Raw genomic sequence first — 20,244 nt, 5'->3', positions numbered from 1 at the left:
CGCTGCAGCTGTACATGGGGCCTAAAGAAACACCTGTGATGAGTACTTTTACAAGAACTAAGCAGGCATCTGTCTTTTGTTAGAGGCGCAGACAGGCACCCTCAGAATGCTGGGTTATTGCCGGTGCTTTACTGATTGTATAGATGCTATGTGCATCTATAGAAACTTGGTAACCCATCATATGTCTGTGTCCCCAGTATTACGTCCAAGGTGAAACTCTCCGGGCAGCATTTAACCAGCTGGACTGTACATAACTTTCGGAAATGAAGACCCTTGGGCCATAGCCATAGGCGTCGACGGCACAGAAAGCCACAAAAGCGCTGTCGAAGTACCTCGAGTCGACACCTCTTGGCGAACGTGTGCAGACACGATCCGAAACTTCAACTGTGCTAGAAAATGTGCTCTATCTCATCAATCTCTCTTTTTTCCGAGTCCAGGCTACAATACCATAGAGGCGCCTGGTTAACCTCCCTGCCTTACCTCCGTTCTATTTCTCTCTCCCTCTCTCTCATTCTATGTGCATCCCCATGTGGCCTCTTTCCCTGTTTTCATTTCTATGTGGTTGTGCAGCCAAGCGCTTATTTTGCCTAATGTCCCATACCATCGAGAGCTACTTGCACAAATGCGGGCTTCGTTCTGTTCCCGAGAAGTCGGAACACCTCGTCCTCAAGTCAAGAATGAGAGGCAGACCACCCGGCTACGATGAACCCGATCTCAACGACACCCTCAATGGAACGCCCATTACAAAAGTGGAAACCCTACGAGTTCTAGGGCTACACATACATAATGACGGGTCTGGGGCGGCCACCCTCCCGCGACTACAGCGAACGCTATCACAGCTCACGCAACTCGTCAGGAGAGTTGCAAGCCATAGAAGCCGACTTAAAGAACAAGACACGCTACGCGTGATGCAAGTACTCCTCACCAGTCGAATAACATACAGCCCGCCCTACCTCGCGCTGAAGAATGCAGAGGTAGAAAAAATTAACATTAAAACACGCAAAGCCATCAAAATCGCCCTGGGCCTACCATCTACGGCTTCGACAACGGGACTTCTCTAGATGGGCGTACACAACACCTGGCAAGAACTAGCTGAAGCTCATAAAGCCAGTGAATTAGAACGACTGAAGTTCACGCCCACCGGAAGATCAGTGCTGCAATGGCTGAGCTACGGTGGAACCTTTATAGCCACCACGGACCCATGACATCTAGAAGAAGACGCATTGCCTCCACCGAGAGACTGTTATAACGCCTGACAAGAAAGCGAAGACCTCACAGAAACGTGGGAGGCCAAGCTCGTCTCTGAGGACCTGGAACAACAATGATGCCTCATTGCCAGGGCCAAGGAGGCAGCGAAGGCCAGAGGGTTCCTTGAATGAGGAGACCTCCCACCGAGAGTAGAACCGAGGCTTACCTCAAGATACTGTTTCGAAAATAAAAGTCTATTCGTCCTCCTCTCCTACGTATCTATGAAAAAACCATTCCCAAGATCAAAGTTCCTGACCCACTATTGGGAACTTTGTTTAATGCGCCTCTGCTTTTTGTAGTCTCGCAACTTTTTCACTACCAGACTTTGACTCTCATTGTACTAATCTCTATTGCTGACATGTTTATTTTCCTCCCCCTATCCTTGAACCCAAGGATATCAAGTAGGCCAACCGATGCCAAACCCATTGCTGTGTATATATCTTCCCATTCTAATAGAACACGTTCCTTCATTTCGCTAGCTTTTCCGCAGCAAGCGCATGCTTCTTCTTTTTTGGTGTACTACGTTGCTTTATAAGTACGTGTTAACCACCATCGCCAGCGCCATCTGTAGGTCATGTGACGAACAAGACGAGCGCATTCAACACGCAGGGCGACAATGGAAATGTCACCACCCATCTTCACCGGAATGTTCCATGCTACCAAGCACGTTAGAATTTTGTTCAAATGAGAATACCGTCGTGGGCAACGGTCAGGAACAGCAGTCGGCGGCGAAGTGGACGGGGACGAAAAGTTGAGTTATGAGCCCAAGTGGGGTGCAAGCGATCCTAAATAAGAGGCTACTGCTCTTTCTTGTAACATTTTCCCGCGTTTGGTGTGTTGCGACACCACGTACCCGAGCACAGGAGGGTTGGACCCTCCCGCGTGTCGCCGTGCGCGGCTTAGCCGTGTCTGGGGAAAGGGGGATCCTGGAGGTTGAGCCGATGCCGGGTGTTTGGACCTTTAAGGCCCCCCGGCGGAGGCAACACGCCTCTTTGGCCTCTGCTTCACATAGACGGCACCTCCAGGCTGACCCACCTGGAGGAAATCGGCAGTCACCTTTTCCTGTGCTTCTCTTCAATCTTCGTCTTTCTCTCTCACTTTCAATCTTTCCTGTCTTCTCTTCGCTTCTTCTTACTTCCAGACTTCCAGGTGGCGAGGGTTAACCTGGTGTAGTTATACAACCTTGGGTATCGTATATTAGGTTATAGTGACTATGTACAGCTGGCGTCTTCGTAGCTTTTCGGCTTCGCAGCGTCCCCTTGTTGGGCTCGGTGGTGGGCGGCTGGCATAGCTACCGAAGTGATATTTATTTTGATGGCTTTTTCATCATTCCCCCGACTCCCTGATCGCCCTCTTTCCAAGAGAGGGTGCACCGATGACTCCCTTAAACTTTTTGCCCAGACCAAAGAAATTTATCCAAAGTACCATGTCTTAAGTTGTGGAAACCCTGATAGAACAGCAAGGACCCTATCACCATTTGTTGTCGCAAAGTCTCTTACTGAGAAACTAGGTCCCGGCTACAAGGTCACGAAAATGGCCAGCGGTGATCTGTTGCTCGAACTTAGTGACAAGAAACAGTAGGAGAATCTATCTGGACTTGTTGAAATTAATAGTACCCCTGTCTCGATAAATCCGCATCGTTCATTGAACAGCACACGTGGAGTCGTATCTGAACAAGCTCTCCTTGATTTGAGTGAAACTGAGCTGCTTGAAGGCTGGAAGGAACAGCACGTGACAAATGTCCAAAGGATAAAGATCAGGCGGGATGACAAAGAGATCCCCACTAAACACCTAATTTTGACATTCTGCACAAGCACTTTACCAGAGTATATTGAAACAGGCTATATGAAAATAAAACTAAGACCCTACATTCCGAACCCGCGCCGCTGTTTTGAGTGCCAGTGATTTGGTCACGGCTCTCAGAGCTGCCGGGGCCGTACTACATGTGCAAAGTGCGCTTCAAACGAACACCCTGCCGATAATTGTACCAAGGCACACCGCTGCGCAAACTGCGAGGTTGACCACTCTGCATACTCTCGGTCATGTCCTTCTTGGAAGAAGGAAAAGGAAATCATCACATTAAAGATCAAGGAGAATATTTCTTTTCAAGAAGCACGAAAGCGTATTTCTTTCTTCCATACCGCAGGGTATGCTGGTGCGGCGCGTAGGGGGGCAGCACCGCAGCAGACTGGGGCGTCAGCCCGGCCCACAAAGAGTGTGGCCACGGCAGTGTCCTCAGCCCCCCAGGCGACAGTAGCGAGCGCTGCTGCGCTGTCTCTAAAGGAGGGCCCATCGACCTCTGGGTTGGTGGCCTCCAAGGCTCTGCTTTTCGAGGCAAGGCCTACCCTGAAAACACCCCGCTCTAGTGAGCGGAAGTCCAGCGGCTCCCAGGAGTCGATGGAGACAACCCCGAGCCAGAAGGCGCATCCAGTGCCTCGGGAGCAGCGCGAGTCTCGCGACCGCTCCAAAAAACAGAGAACCCGTACCATAATCACCGGGCCTGAAACGGCTCCGTAAGTCATCTCTCTAACTTAACTCCTCTTGACGCACAGCATAAAAACACGAACAATATGGCTACACAAATAATAGACTGTAACGTTAGAGGTCTTATCCACAACCTCGATGACATTAAAGAACTCTTACACAAACATAACCCAAAGGTGCTGTGTGTTCATGAGACGCATCTTAAATGCACACAAACAAACTTCCTTTGTCAGTACGCCATCTACCGTAAAGACTGCAACGAGGCGAATACCTCGTCTGGCGGTGTTGCAATAGTTGTAGACAAGTCCGTAGCCTGTCACTAGGTCGCCCTTCAGACGCCCCTTGAGGCAGTGTCAATTCGGACAATTCTTTTTAATATATTGATCACTGTATGTTGCTTATACATACTCCCAATTTTCATCTGGAAAAAAGTGATTTTTATAACCTAATCGATCAGCTTCAGGACCCTTACATACTCGCAGACGATTTTAATGCACACCACACCATGTGGGGAGACTCGCGATGTGACGCGAGAGGCCGTTTCATTGAAAATTTTCTTGTGAACTCCGGTGCATGCCTCTTCAACAAGAAGGAGCCAACTTATTATAATATCCATAACAATGCATATTCATCAATAGACCTGTCTATTGGCTCGGCTTCAATTTTCCCGGACTTGCTTATGGCATGTAATAAAAAATACATATGGAAATGACCACTTTCCTGTAATGTTACATTCAATGCCTCAACATGAAAGCCCCCTACATACACCCCGGTGGAAACTGGCTTCCGCCGAATGGAATGATTTTAAGGAAGCAACTTACTTATCACGAGATTTTATCACTGATTTTAACATAGACAATGCTGTAGCATATTTTACCTCTTTTATATTAGACGCAGCTGAAAAGTTCATTCCCCAAACACAAGGTCTCTCTTGTAAAAGACGGGTACCCTGGTGGAATGAAGAGTGCAGACGGGCACGAAAGAAACAAAACAAGACGTGGGGTTTGCTGCGTCGCTCCCCGACTGCAGAAAACCTTACTGAATTTAAACTGGCAAAGTCACAAGGAAGGCGCACGCGGAGACAGGCAAGGAGAGCTAGCTGGGAGAGCTTTCTCTCGGGCATCACATCCTACACTCAAGAATCTAAAGTTTGGAATGGTGTAAGAAAGATAAACGGGCAAAAAATCCACCCTCTGCCCTTAGTGGACGACCAAGGGACTACCTTGGAGGACCAGGCGAACGCTCTGGGCGAACACTTCGAACATGTATCAAGCTCCACACATTACACAAAATCATTCCTCAAATATAAACACTTAGCTGAACTCAGGACACTTGATCGTAAATGCCGTCCGGATGAACCTTATAACCGTCCTTTTAACATTGCCGAGCTTAAAGCTGCATTGAGCACATGTACAAGCTCCGCTCCGGGAGCTGATAGAATCATCTATGACATGATTAAGAACCTACACGAAGACACACAAATGACACTTCTGGCACTTTTCAACTCTATCTGGGCTGCCGGATACCTCCCATCCTCATGGAAGGAGGCTATAGTTATTCCCGTCTTGAAGCTGGACAAAGACCCTTCCTTGGCGGCAAGTTATCGCCCGATAGCCCTTACAAGTTGTCTTTGTAAGCCATTCGAAAAAATGATTAATCGTAGACTAATACATTTCCTTGAACTGCACAATATGCTTGATCCCTATCAGTGTGGTTTCAGAGAAGGGCGGTCCACGACTGATCATCTTGTACGCATTGAAGCAAATATCCGCGATGCATTTGTACATAAACAGTTCTTCGTATCGATATTCCTTGATATGGAGAATGCGTACGACACGACGTGGCGATACGGGATCTTGTCGGGGATGGGCATCCGTGGAAATATGCTAAACATAATAGAAAGCTATCTGTCGAAACGTACCTTCCGCGTGAAAATCGGCAATGTATTGTCGCGACCTTTTATACAAGAAAATGGTGTACCTCAAGGAGGTGTGCTTAGCTGCACACTCTTTATCGTGAAAATGAACACCCTCCGTGCTTCATTACCGCCAGTCATTTTTTATTCTGTTTACATAGATGATATACAAATAGGTTTCAAATCCTGCAACCTTGCAGTATGTGAGAGGCAAGTACAACAGGGCTTGAATAAAGTATCTAAATGGGCAGACGAAAACGAATTTAAAGTGAACCCGAACAAAAGTTCTTGTGTGCTTTTCACAAGAAAGAGCGGCCTCGTTGCAGATCCCGATATCGAAATGTATGGCCAGCAAATCCCTGTGAACAAAGAGCACAAGTTCCTAGGTGTCATACTTGACTCTAAACTAACATTTATTCGACACATGAAATATCTCAAGGTAAAATGCTTAAAAACAATGAACTTACTGAAAATTTTATCCCATACAGCATGGGGCAGCGACAGAAAATGTTTGCTGAATAATCAGAAAATCCTCATTCGATCACGATTGGACTACGGCGCCGTGATTTATCATTCTGCAGCCCCGAGCGCGCTAAAGATGCTAGATCCGGTTCACCATTTAGGAATCCGACTGGCCACTGGCGCTTTCAGAACAAGTCCTATTGAAAGTTCGTATGTAGAAGCAAATGAGTGGTCACTCCATCTTCAAAGAACATACATCAGCCAGACATATTTCCTGAAAGTCCACTCTAATCCTCAACATCCATGTTGCAATACCGTTAATGATATGACATATCATACACTCTTTCGTAATAGTTCCTCTGTAAGACAGCCCTTTTCACTTCGTGTGAGGGAGCTTGGTGTTGAAATGGATGTCCCAATCCTCAAAATTGCCTAATGCCTCCAGCTAAGCTGCTACCTCCTTGGGAGTGGCAAATGATACAATGCGATATATCTTTCCTACAACTTACAAGGGAAGCCCCAGATATCGAAATCCGAATGCATTTCCTGGAACTCCAGTACAAGTACTCCTGCACAGAGTTCTACACAGACGCATCGAAGTCACGCGACGGGGTGTCCTATGCAGCCGTCGGTCCATCCTTTTCGGAATCCGATGTACTGCATCCGGAAACTAGTATCTCTACGGCTGAGGCCTACGCACTGTTGTCGGCTATAAAACATATAAAGAGATCAAAACTCCAGAAATCAGTTATATATTCGGACTCCCTAAGTGCTGTGAAGCCCTAATGTCATTTTCTAAGCACAAAAATCCAGTAATCAATGAACTATATTCCGTCCTATGTAAAGCGTATATATGCAACCAGCATGTCATCATATCCTGGGTGCCGGGTCATAGGGGCATCGAAGGTAACGTTCTGGCGGACCAGATGGCCACATCAATTGCATCGTATTCTGTTAATCCTACCCCTGCAGTCCCTGCCACAGATCTGAGGCCCTTTTTGCGCAGGAAACTGCGAAACTACTGGCAACGCTCGTGGGACATGGAAAGAAATAATAAGTTGCACGCAATAAAGCCACAATTAGGGTTCTGGCCTTCTGCAACAAAATCACGCCGAACGGATGTCCTATTCTGTCGTCTAAGAATAGGACACACATTTGGGACCCATCATTTTCTATTAACTGGAGGTGAACCTCCAACCTGTGGTAGATGCGGTGAGAGGCTGACCGTCCTCCATGTCCTCCTGGAGTGTCGGAAAGCCGACCTTGAAAGAAAGAAACATTTTCCGCTTGCATACCGTTATTACATCCCTCTACACCCAGCTATGTTTCTTGGTAAGGAACCGCTTTTTAACACCAAGGCAGTTCTCGACTTCTTAAAGGATGTAGTTCTACACGTTATAAGTCCATTAAATTCGTAGAGCATCCTCGCTCCAGAGGATGCCGCTGCGATAATTGGTTTGAATAGCACATGCCTCCAGGCCCTTGTGTTTCAAGGGCTCTAAGGGGGCAGTAGTGCTCTAGCATATCTCATATAACCTGATATATTTTTAGACATCGTGCCACTCTTTTTAAATGCGTCTTATTGTTCATAGTACACTTCATAAGTCATCGCCATAATCTTATTATACAGATTTTACGCACCTTAGCGCGACCATTTTAGGGCCCCTCTACAGCCACGTCACACCAACTTCATAGTACTCATGATTTCACTGCAAACTCATTAACACGGATATGGCGCTCTTTGGCCATACTTGGCCCTTGCGCCATAAAACATCAAATATTCATTCATTTTTGTAACATTTTGTTTCTTCTATTCACCTCCTCAAGGACTTGTATTTTCGCCTTTTCTTCTTCGGCCACGGTAAACAACACGCCCGCTACAAAAAGCAGGGCCAGAAATTTGCTTGAGTTTTGTTGCGGAAGTTAAGTGAAAATTATGTTCCGAACACGCAAAGTTCAAAACGCTCAATGATGCACGACAGTCTGGGATGTTGGTAGCGGAATAAACAACGACACCATTAAAAAGGCATTCAGTGAAGGAGAAAAACTAAGAGCTGAAGGCACAGCAACTTCTGTAACATAAGACATGGAGATAAACTCACAGCGAGTGTCACTGCCGCCTGATACCATTGTCCTGCCGCTATGGAGGCAGGCTGTCATTTCGGGCGTCCTGAGTGACAGCTTACAGCCGACTTTCCAAAAAGCTGATAAGGCGCAATACTTGAGCTCCACGAAGTGAGAGGTGATGACAGTGACACAAGATAAGCGCTACTTTTGATGAAGATGATGCGTGTTGTGTTTTTAGTCCGTCACTTGTGCTGCCTTGCATATAGGGTCGCCAATAAATTTTACTAAAGGTGGCCTGTAGACATCTCAATTCTCCTCGCGTACAGTAGGGCAAAATAATTTCGCGACAGTGTATTTTCAGTCATATCTGCAAGATATTTTACTCATCTGAAAGCGTGTTGAGGAGATTTCGGGTCCTCTTCCAACCGGCCGCATGTAGTTCTATTTGTCCACTTCTATTTCACATTAGGTTATTATTTCTATACTTCTAAAAACTACAGAATACCCCCCTGTGCTTTCCTCGTTCTCATTATTATTGTCTTTGTATGGCCACTGATAGCGTGTTGTTTGTATCTATAAGACACAAGTGAGATGAACTCTATACTATTTTTATTAGCTTCCGAATCACGTTTTGGAAACTTCACTTGTTCAAATTTCGTTTCAAGAGCACGAACCAAGTACTTCATACAGCTATAGTATCCCTGATCATTTGGTGCAAGCACTTTCTTTTGAACAACCCGTTGGGTGTTGCCGTCGTGATGACTTACCGCCATGTTTTAACAACGTGTCGATTTTCGCGATAGTACAAAAGGGAAACTTATGTTCTTCTTTAAAATACATAGTTCTACTATGTATTCAGGAAGTGCTCCATACTTCCCCGGCACTACATTTGTTGCAGAAGTGTTGATCCTCGAATCTTGCATGTAATCTTAGGATATTGCTATGCATTTACAGCTTCAACCATTTAACACATTCATTCGAACTCATTCCTTTAAATTGATGATACTAGCCATTTCATATAGTTGCTCTGGCTTGTAATGTGTATCATATATGTTGGTTTGGCAGTTCTACATAGAGCCATCTGCGCTGGTTTCTTTAGTACTTCCCTGGGAATGCGGCGTATTTATGCCACCACGGATCACACATCTGCGGATGTCATTTTGGAACAACTCCGCTAGTTTTTGAAGCGTTGCAATGAATAAGTTCGAGGAACAGTGAACACGTCGTCTGCCGCTTGTGTGCTTGAAATAACCTGCATTCATCAAAAAATGCTGCACATGGCTCTTTACAATTCAAGCCTCTGTATGGTGTCCCCCTGTATTACCTGATCAGTTTCATCCCGCAGTATATTAGTTGTTCATGGCTCATAACTTATGTCTTGCTAATCACGCATTTGGTGGAATTTACAGTAAGCTAAAAGGTATTTTTTGTGCGTGGTTATAGAGGGGGGGGGGGCACAAAAATACGCTGCGGAATGCTCCAACAAATGTGGGAAATGTTTTGTTACTCGCGATAATGCGCTCTTTATGAAAATGTGAATACACATAGGCAACTACGTTATTTGCCTTGCAAGGTAGCAAAAAATATAATTGTTATCAAGATTGTTTTATTTCTGTATTTTACTAACTCCTCAAAAATCCAACAACTTAGCTCAGTCGAACATGAAGCCACAGTTCGCAGCGCCAAAGCCAAGAATACTCGCACAGTTGTCAGAAACACAATTTTGAGAATAATTGGGTAAACCGGGCGAACTTTCGGATTGCTTTCAACGTGAAAAAAGAACAATCGTAGGCAAGATTTATTTTGGATATGCGTTCTCCAGATGTAGCCAAATTATCTTTATAAATGCTCTGCAAATCTGAGAGCCATCGCTATTTCTTGATTGACTTCGCATTGACTGTTGCCTGATCTTCTGAAGAAATTCCATTAGAAGTCACAGCAGATGCCTGGAAAAGAAAATAATGCACCTGTGTTTTAAACAGTAAGATCAAAAATACCACCATGAGTCACCGCTATTCCATGAAAACGCTGGTCAATTTTGTTTACATAATAAATATTGCAAGAAATACCAGCCAATAAGTGAATGTCACAAAAGTTATGTGCTGGGTTTCTAGCGCTTTCTGAATTTCTTCTTTTAGTACCGACCATGTTACTCTGGAAACGTATATATTAAACCGCATTCTTCTACCCTTTTGACAGTCTTCACAAGGAATTGACGAGGCTGGCGTACTCTCGACACCATAGATGCAGACGATGCTTTTGCGACATTCTACTATGAAGGTGCGGCGAAATTCATCCCCCATCGCAGCCAGTCTATTAAAATGTCACGTTTATGCAAAGCATTGCACAATGCTTGTCGAATAAAATCATAGTATGCAGCAGATTTTGAGTTAAAATATTTCTAAGTTGTGCGAACCTTTTTGATTCACATATAAATTTCCTGACGTGATCACTACGTGAGTGACTGAAATACAATTCGCTCTCCGTGATTCAGTTTCTTGAAGCTTAAATTTTTTAAAACACTTCAGAATAAGAAATTTATCGTTCACCTACAAATTAACACATGGTTGTATAAATCGTTTTTGTGGAAGTACTTCACGGAATAGTTTTCCTGAGCAGGGGCGCTACAACGTAAACCTAGGACGCTATGACCCTAAAACTATTCCAAACTTTTCTCTTCCAATTCTGCACTCAGCCCTCCGCCATTGGTGAAAAACTTTTTCGACCACCCCTACTTCACCTTTCTGTCACGCGATGTCACGAAAACCGCGACAGCTCCCCATCTGATATGACCTGTACACACTGATTATGTATGATTTGACCGAACAAAAGAAAAATAGTCTGATTCGACGCCTTTTCGCCATAAGCCCTCGGCTATTGGACGAAAGTTTTCGGGCTGCACCCATTTCACCTGCCTGTCACGCGACGTCACAAAATCGCAAAAACTCACTGCGTCAAAGTGAAGTGTACGCGTTAACGATGCGTAATTATGCCGAACAAAACTGAATTTTTTTTCTAAATAGCCACAGGCTGCACCGTTCCGAAAGGAATAAAAGATGGCTGCCGCCAATCGTTCATGCACTGGCTACTCGCACCTGCGGGAAAGCATGGGTTTATTTGCGTGTAATAAACCTTGTTGTGCGGCCGTGTGATGTTTTCGAGAACTTTCGGCACGTTTGCGACCTCGTTCTGCCAACTCATCTTTGCTGAGGATCCGTTTTAGTGTCATTCTTAAGCTTCCGTTCCATGCCCCCGCGATTGTGGACGAACCACGGTAAGCTAAGAAACAAAAAGCGGACCAATGACAGGCGCTGGCACCCTCTTCATCCGGTTATCGATTTTAAATGCGGTGGCTCGGCCTCATCAAATTTTTCTCCACTTGAACGTGCTCCTCGCCTTTTGCGAACCAATTAGATAAGACAAGCCGCTCAGTGTAGGCAATGCTATTCGTTTTTCAAGCAAACAAAAGTGACTTCCTATGAACTAGAAGAGCATTTCATTGGTCTCTTGAGACAACCCTGCGGGTAACCACCCGATGCTTGCGTCAGTGGTTACGCAAATTTGACGTCAGGAGAATGGAATAAAAACATATTGGAATAGTTTTACGTTATAGGGCCCCTATTCCAAACTTTTCTATTCGTATTGCCGAATCAGCCCTCAAAGATTGGTTAAAAATTTCTTTTACGACCCTCACTACGCCTGTCAGTCATGCAACGTCACAAAAACCACGATAGCTCCCCATCTGGTATGACGTGTATGCACTGGTTTTGCATGATTGGACCGAGCAAAAGAAAAATTGTTATCCCTTATTCGACGCCTTTTCGCCATTAGTCCTCTGCTAGTGTAAAAAGTTTAGGGCGGGGCACACTTCACCTGCCAATCATGCGACGTCACGAAACCGCCAGACGTAATCGCGTCAAAGTGACGAGCACACTTTAAAGATTCATAAATCATCGTCATCATCAGCCTGGTTACGCCCACGGCAGGGCAAAGGCCTCTCCCATACTTCTCCAACTACCCCCGTTACGTACTAATTGTGGCGATGTTGTCCCAGCAAACTTCTTAATCTTATGCCCTCCTAACTTTCTCCCGAACCCTGCCACGCTTCCGTTCCCTTGGAATCCAGTCCGTAACCATTAATGACCATCGGTTATCTTCCCTCTTCATTACATGTCCTGTCCATGCCCATTTCTTTTTCTTGATTTCAACTAAGATGACATTACCTCGCGTTTGTTCACTCACCAAATCTGCTCTTTTCTTATCCCTTAATGTTACACCTATCATTCTTCTTTCCATAGCTCGTTGCGTGGTCCTCAGTTTGAGTAGAACCCTTTTCGTAAGCATCCAGGTTTCTGCCCCGTACGTGAGTACTGGTAAGACACAGCTGTTATACTCTTTTCTCTTTAGGGATAATGGCAACCTGCTGTTCATGATCTCAGAATGCCTGCCAAACGCACCCCAGCTCATTCTTATTCTTTTGATTATTTCAGTCTCATGATCAGGATCAGCCGTCACTACCTGTCCTAAGTAGATGTATTCCCTTAACACTTCCAGTGCCTCTCTACCTATCGTAAACTGCTGTTCTCTTCCGAGACTGTTAAACATTACTTTAGTTTTCTGCAGATTAATCTTCAGAACCACCCTTCTGCTTTGCCTCCCCAAGTCAGTGAGCATGCATTGCAGTTAGTCCCCTGAGTTACTAAGCAAGGCAATATCACCAGCGAATCGCAAGTTACTAATGTATGCTTTATTAACTCTTATGCCTAATTCTTCCCAAATGCAGATCTCTGAATACCTCCTGTAAACACGCTTTGAATAGCATCGGAGAGATCGTATCTGTCTGCCTGACTCTTTTCTTTATTCGGATTTTGTTGCTTTCTTTATGAAGGACTACGGTGCCTGTGGAGTCACTCTAGATATCTTTCACTATTTATACATACGGCTCGTGTACACCATGATTCCATAATGCCTCCATGACTGCTGAGGTTTCGACTGAATCAAACGCTTTCTCGTATTCAATGAAAGCTATATATAAGGGTTGTTTACATTCCGTACATTTCTCTATCACCTGATTGATGGCGTGAATATGGTCTATTGTTGAGTAGCCTTTACGGAATCCTGCCTGGTCCTTTGGTTGACAGAAGTCTAAGGTGTTCCTGATTCTATTTGTGATTACCTTAGTAAATACTTTTTAGGCAATTGACAGTAAGCTGATCGGTCTATAATTTTTCAAGTCTTCTTCGTCCCCTTTCTTATGGATTAGGATTACGTTAGCGTTCTTCCAAGGTTCCGGTACGCTCGAAGTCATGAGGCATTGCGTATGCAGGATGGCCAGTTTTTCTCTTAATGTTCATTATTCATTCTATAATTCATGATCAGACCGAAGAAAACTGAACTTTTTTCTGAATAGTCGCAGGCTGCCCCATGCCAAAAGAAATAAAAGATGGCTGCCGCCAATCGCTCAGGCACTGGCTACTTGCACCAGACGAGGAGCAGGGGTTAATTTGCGTATAATAAAACTTTATGCGTGGCCTTGTAACGTTCTTGAGCATTTTCGGCACGCTTACGACATCGCTCTGCCAACTATTCTTTGCTGATGATCCGTTTTAGCGGCATTCTTAACCTTCCGTTGCACGCCACCACGATTTTCGGCCAGCCACCGCAAGTTAAGTAAGTGAAAGCAGACTAATGGCAGACGCCGGCACTCCCCTCTTCATTCGGTTATCTATATTCAGCATGCTGGCTCGGCCCCATCGAAACCCTATCTACTTGAGCGTGCTCCTCGCCACCTGCCAGCAAATCACAAGCAAAAAACCGCTCAATGTAAGCAATGGTATTTATTTTGAAAGAAAAAGAAAATTTACCGCGTGTAAACTAGGAGAGTGTGTGATTGCGCTGTTCAGACAATCCTGCGGGTCACCGCCCGATGCTTGCGTCGGTGGTTACGCAAATTTCACGTCAGGAGATTGGAATAAAAGCATATTCGAATAGTTTTACGTTGTGGGGCCCTAGTTATCCTTTCCGAGTAGAGTAGTTGGCACGAATTATTGGAAAATACAGTTGAAAGAACTACACATCACGAATTTCCACTCTATGTTTGCAGCTGCTGATGGCAAGGGGAGATGAAATGAATGATAACATTTTTGTCTCAACTAAATGCTGAGTTCTATGTAGGCTCAAAAAACTCATATAAAGTGTCATCGGTCTTACCTTAGGATTCTGGCTGCCGGGATGGGAGATGATACTCTCTGCCGGCGCTGGAAGAGGCTTAGGCAAGCCTGCAGATTTACGCGATGAATACGAATGTATTGATTGTGTTATGCGGCAAACATGCTACTAACCTGTATTTTGACAGGTTTTACTAATAAAGACGCGTAATTCGGAAGTACGTAATTGCTCTCAGGGATTAAATAAATGTGTAGTTCTACTATTGTAGCATGTCATTTGCGACTAGAATCGACTGCTTCTTTAACAGCATGGCGTGGACTTGGACTGGCCTGGCGGTCAGTGCCTCCTAACGGCGCGAATCGATGACGTCAGAAAGAGTCAGAGACATTACCAAGATGTTGCCTATCTCGTTGCTGTGCACCTTAAAAGGCGCTGACCGGTCAGCCAGTCGACGTTCGCACGGTACTGTTAAATAATAAGCCCCCTGCGCATTCCTTTCACGGGATCTACTATTTCAGTAGCGTCTGTACCCGATAGGAAGGACACAATTAACACTTAAGTTTCGAATGTATTGCTTTATCAAAGTTTATTTAGGCGTGTGTTTCGTAAAATCGCATGGGAGATACCACAGAGAAGGCAATATTGACCAGAAACAGCACCCATTAGGCACCATTTCTAGCACCAGAATTCTCGACTCTCCATGAACAGTGCACCTAAACGTTTAAATACAATAGAAGAAGCTAGTGTATCATCGTAAGGCGAGATTCCGCGGCTTTTAATGGTAAAAGGTACGGTGTTAGTGTAACACACCCCGATGAATGATACCAGCTAATCTCAGGATGCGTCTGAAGGCCGCAAAGCAAAATAAACTTTTTTTTTCTGTACAATAGTAACGCCCGATCGTTTCCTCGCGATTCCGCGAGCATACGTAATTTTCGTAAATTGTTAGATTTTATTATGTTTGCTTTGGCTATTTTTGATCAGCAGCAATTAATCTGCACAAAAGGATTTCGTAATGCTGAAGACTAGTACTCTTGTAAAAGAATATCGAAAATTAAAAATCAATAAGAAATTATAGGGTTTTACGTGCCAAAACCCCTTTCTCATTATGAGGCACGCCGTAGTGGAATACTCCAGAAATTTTGACCACCTGGGGTTCTTTAACGTGCACCTAAATCTAAGTATACGGTATTTTCGCATTTCGCGCCCATCGAAGTGCGGCCGCTGTGTACATCGAAAATTGATTGCTTATTCTGGGACGCTAGGAAGATTCTAACGTCCTGCGGCATCTTTAAAAAGCTTTGCATAAAGGTGCAATCTAAACTGCTCTATCAGGGATTTGTCAGCACAACGGTGATTTGCACAGGTTTTTGGTGAAATGAATGCTGCAATAAAATTTACGAGCAATCGTTAACAAGACAGCTCCAGTCTAAGTCGTGCTGCACATCGTAATTTCACACAAACTGTCACCAAAAAAAGAAGAAAAAAACTGTGTGTCCGTTGTTGCACCCATTACGATATTCCTTCCTGTTAAAATTTGCATAAGGTACCGAAGAAAAAGCAGTACTTTTCAATCGAGTTTTTCAAATAAAGCTACCATTTTCTTAATTACATTGCATAATGCCTGGAGAAGGACTATCCTCCTGACTAGGCACGTACAAAGGCTTTGGGGGTGAAACAACTGGTGATAGACTCTAGCAGGTCGCACGCTTACTGAAATGTCCATATCAACTTTTAATGCGAATCCTATTTTCGCTCATAGTAGCCACTTTGCTATAAGTAGGCAAGCCGGATCATGTCTGGCCTCGTTTGGGGCTGTTTAAATAGATAATAATTCGTGAAACAGTTTGCTTGAAACCAGAGTCCGCTGGAGTCGAAAGCGTGCCGGAGGGCGCACGCAGAGAAGTTCGGCTGTCCACAATTCTCGCTTTCTACAACAGTGCTCCCTATGCGCTCTACCACGTTACACGACAGTTATGCAGTGAACCTACATAAACCCGTGGTCGTGTCGTCTTCATCGTTAAGTTCTTTTGGTTTGTGTGTTCTTCATTAAACATTTGGCCGGGTATATATAGCACGTTAACCTCCTAGTTTTCCTTTTGTCTGAGGCATGCTTAGGGCAGTAGACCAAGCGCAAGATGCGTGCACGGCGCTGTGCAGCATGGAAACCAGCAGCTTGCGGCAGCCAACCACGAACAACAAATGAAAACTTCGGAAAAAGAAAAGCATTTTCACGATGCCTACGCATTAGTATGCGCAGCAGCCGCCCGGCGCACCCTCTTGTCACAATACACCACCAGGGGAAAGCGGGGCGCTTCATGTTTTCGAAAGGCCCCATTATTCTTCCATGAGTTTCCGTTTTCGGGTTTCGGCTTCGATGTCTCTCGGCTGATTTAGCAAATGCTGTTAAACAGTTGTGAAGTATTGCGTCCACCTCATAATGTCCTGATGTCATAATGTCATAATCCTCATACCCATGTGCCCTTTAATTCGAATATGAGATCACCATGGTTACCAAAATATAAACACAAAGCATTTAGCGCGAAATTTAAAGGTGTACATAGGAAAGCAAAATTTGTGAAATCTCACTCACCCGTTCCTTGTACGTTCACTAGAAGCCCTGCGCCAGTAAATGCACCAGACTGTGATAGCGTTGATTGCTGTCCCCGATGTGAACCGGAAGTCGACGCCTGGCCAGGCGATTGAGAGATACTTCCCGTCGAACTTGGCAATGGCTTTTGTGCTGAGCCTGTGCAAAGGACATTTGTTTCTTATAGGTAAATTTCACCGAAGAGGCTGGTGAACTTGCTGAAGGGAAGTAAGGATGTCGTCCCCTATTTTACAGATATACGTAGTGCATGTCGGTTTATTGTATCCGGGAGAAAGCGCACTTTAGCATCGGTATTAACATTGAGAAAAACTTTCTATGGGACTGTCCGCCGGAGTGTTATTCTCGCTCCATAACGCATAACGTAACGTGCAACCACTGCTGCCTCCTAGATAGCAAAAAACATTCGCAGGTATATATATATATATATATATATATATATATATATATATATATATATATATATATATATATATATATATATATATATATATATATAAACGAGTGACCGAATACTATTATGCAGTAAAATCTTCGTCAAAGCCGCCTTTGACGAAGATAGGTCCGCCTATCGAAACGTTGGCCAGCCTTTCTGAGGCACCTTATACCTGTTTACGAACTTTATACCACAGTGTGCTATTCCATCTGTCAGCCCCTTTCTTGTTTATGAAATGACCATAATAATTCGTAGCTTTCGAGCGAAATAAGAGCACCAAGGTCTTTATAATTTTCACAGGATCCGCAAAACTAAGATTCTCTTTTATACGACAATTCCTTCTTGAGATGAAATATTAACGCAACAGAGACGCGAGACATATCTAACGGAATGACAACGGTCTCGATGATGACATCTCGACAGTGACATCATGCGGAGGTGACATCTCTACCGACAGATCTAAATGTTTCACTAGACATGTGTTGGTACTGCCGCTTTGGAGCCACTTCATTCGTGAAATAAATAAAACGTTTCCAAAGCGTCGGCTTCATCAACAGTCAATCAAACAATATCATATGCGTTCCCCTGATGGCTCTACTACGCAGAACTTCATAGGCTTCTTATAGGCAAAACAATTGAGTAATTTTTCCCGCAAGTCATTTTTTCTTTCAGTCAGTTTCTACGTTGTCCTTTATTATATGCACTTCCATATACATTGCCAATATGAGTAAACAGCATGCGCGGTGTTCTATTCCTCCTGTTCTGTTACATATTTTCTGCAAATCTACCTATCATTCCTCGATTTATTAACTTAGCCTTCATACCTCCCTACAGCGCTTGTCTTTGTCCAGCTTTCTTGTGCCTGTGGCATTTATTGCGCTAAGTTACTTGTTCACAAATGGAAAACCAACCAGCCCAACAATCAACCCTTATAGACTAAACGTTCACTCTGACAAGATTGGGCCTCAAATGTGGAAACTCGGTTTTGCTGTAGCCTATAAATTGAACAAGGGCGCATGAATTTGTCTTTGACGGGAAAGTTCGACAACCGAAACATTTGTCAATCATCTTGAGTGGGCAACAGTACTAAACATATCGAGATTAAAAAAGTTATAGAAATTTAAGAACTGCCGCCCACCAATCAATGTTGGCACAGTAAGTAGTCCTGCTCAAGCTTTCCCTTGCTTCTGTGTCATCAAATTGTTTGCATGGCCAGAAGCTTGCATATGGCTTCGTGAGGAGCTCGTCGGTACTTCTTATTTTATTATAGCACATTTTAGGTTTTCTTTGCATAGAAAACGCTTTAACATCTCACTTGACTGTTGAAGACGTATAGCTACAAGTCATGCTTAGTGAAGTGTGAAGTACGCCTTTAGAAATTATAATACCAGAACTGTTTATTATGTAGACATGATGTTTTGACATCAACTCGGAGAAATAAAATTCCCACTGTCCAAAACACTCACTGATAATAAAAGTAGAGTCTGATCAAGCTTGCACGTATTACAAATGATCCTCGATTAACCATTTGATAATTTCACTTACCGTACCGCCGTAAAGACGCTGTAAAGAAATGTCACAAATAGCTCTCATCCCACTGAGAAGAGCTGTCTCTGTCTTTCGAACTGTCGCTTAAGGATTCACAAGGTAAATTCCTTGAATTTGCAGCTACCGCATGCTGTGGTGCGTCGTTAATAACGTGCAATTTGTAATAATGTTGCATCACTGCGGGAAACGCTACGTGGTGCTTCCTACAGTGATGCTACAATATTTCACCGCTTGTCATTGGATAAATAAATACAATAATTTTCAAACAGTGCAACTTACTTTTTATACAAGTGCGTCGACACTCTCCTAATGTAGGGAATTTGTTTCCAAAGTAGGAACAGTCATGCGCTTGGAAGCATCTGCGCTTGTTCGGATTGTAAATGTAAATCACATGCTTTGGCCTTAGGCAGAATATGCTTGCCATCGGGAAGTCACAAGCTTCAGCTGAAAGCATCAAATCAGGAATAATAATCATAATTAGGTACATTTTCAAATGTATGTCTATACGTTGAACTTCAGCTGATAATAAATTATGTATAAAGAACTGAATGCTTGATACCCTTCTCGCATTTATTCAAAGGTCGTTGAAGCACAAGTGCACTTCAAAATGCCCGAAAGACATTTCAATCCGTTCTTGTTCACATTTAGGCAACGAATCATACGGGGTGTTTCAACTGAGTCGGGCCAAACTTGAAATGAAGAAAAATATGTGCGCGTTACAAGAATGCAAGTAAGTTAGCATTGTTAGCTGCCCCCTTGAGCTAGTCAAAGTATTTTTCATTATGAGCTTATCTTATTATTTAACAATAATTATTAAGACCACATTCAAGATGCTCATTGGAACACAAGATTTTCGACGTAGAAGTTGTAGTACCTGTTGAGAATTATAAAAAATTTCTCGTAATTGTAGCTGCAGTGGTTTTAATTCTTCCGCGCTCTAACAAAACCGGGCAGAATTTGAAAAAAGAAGTACCACGTAACTACGCGCTTAAGCACAGTGACGTTGGTGCCCTCAAACATGGTACGAACGAATGATCGGTGCCGCACGCAGACCGAAGGCAACAACAGGCTTTGAGTAACTGAGTTGTATCAAATACATTGGTCTTGGTTTCCATCCTTGCCGAGATATCTTGTTAGCTTAAGCGATGGGATGGCAGGAAGCCCGGGAAAATTGAATCGGCAGCAGCTATCAGAATGGAAATAAACTACTGCGGATATTTCTCAATAGGCTCTACAACTTGTGCATCGAAGATTTTGTGTTCCAGTTAAGGTTTTTTAAAGCTTGGCTAATTATTTATTGAGTATTAA

At 43.9% G+C, this 20,244-nt stretch overlaps 1 protein-coding gene across 10 annotated transcripts in view; it reads right to left on the bottom strand.

The window, feature by feature from the left end:
- Positions 1 to 9,762: 9,762 nt before the first annotated feature.
- LOC142564865 (uncharacterized) overlaps positions 9,763 to 20,244 on the bottom strand; it is a 92,735-nt gene continuing 82,253 nt past the window's right edge. For all 10 annotated transcript variants that reach the window (XM_075676048.1, XM_075676051.1, XM_075676049.1 and 7 more), the window contains 4 exons: positions 19,216 to 19,380; positions 16,938 to 17,093; positions 14,387 to 14,454; positions 9,763 to 10,122 (listed from right to left, as the gene is read on the bottom strand). In XM_075676048.1, coding sequence (XP_075532163.1) covers positions 10,048 to 10,122; positions 14,387 to 14,454; positions 16,938 to 17,093; positions 19,216 to 19,380 — 464 coding nt within the window. In that variant the 3' untranslated portion in view covers positions 9,763 to 10,047. The remainder of the gene's footprint in view (positions 10,123 to 14,386; positions 14,455 to 16,937; positions 17,094 to 19,215; positions 19,381 to 20,244) is intronic.

This window comes from Dermacentor variabilis, chromosome 11, assembly GCF_050947875.1.
Source record: "Dermacentor variabilis isolate Ectoservices chromosome 11, ASM5094787v1, whole genome shotgun sequence".
Classification (NCBI taxonomy): domain Eukaryota; kingdom Metazoa; phylum Arthropoda; class Arachnida; order Ixodida; family Ixodidae; genus Dermacentor; species Dermacentor variabilis.
This window is presented reverse-complemented; position numbering and strand designations above follow the sequence as displayed.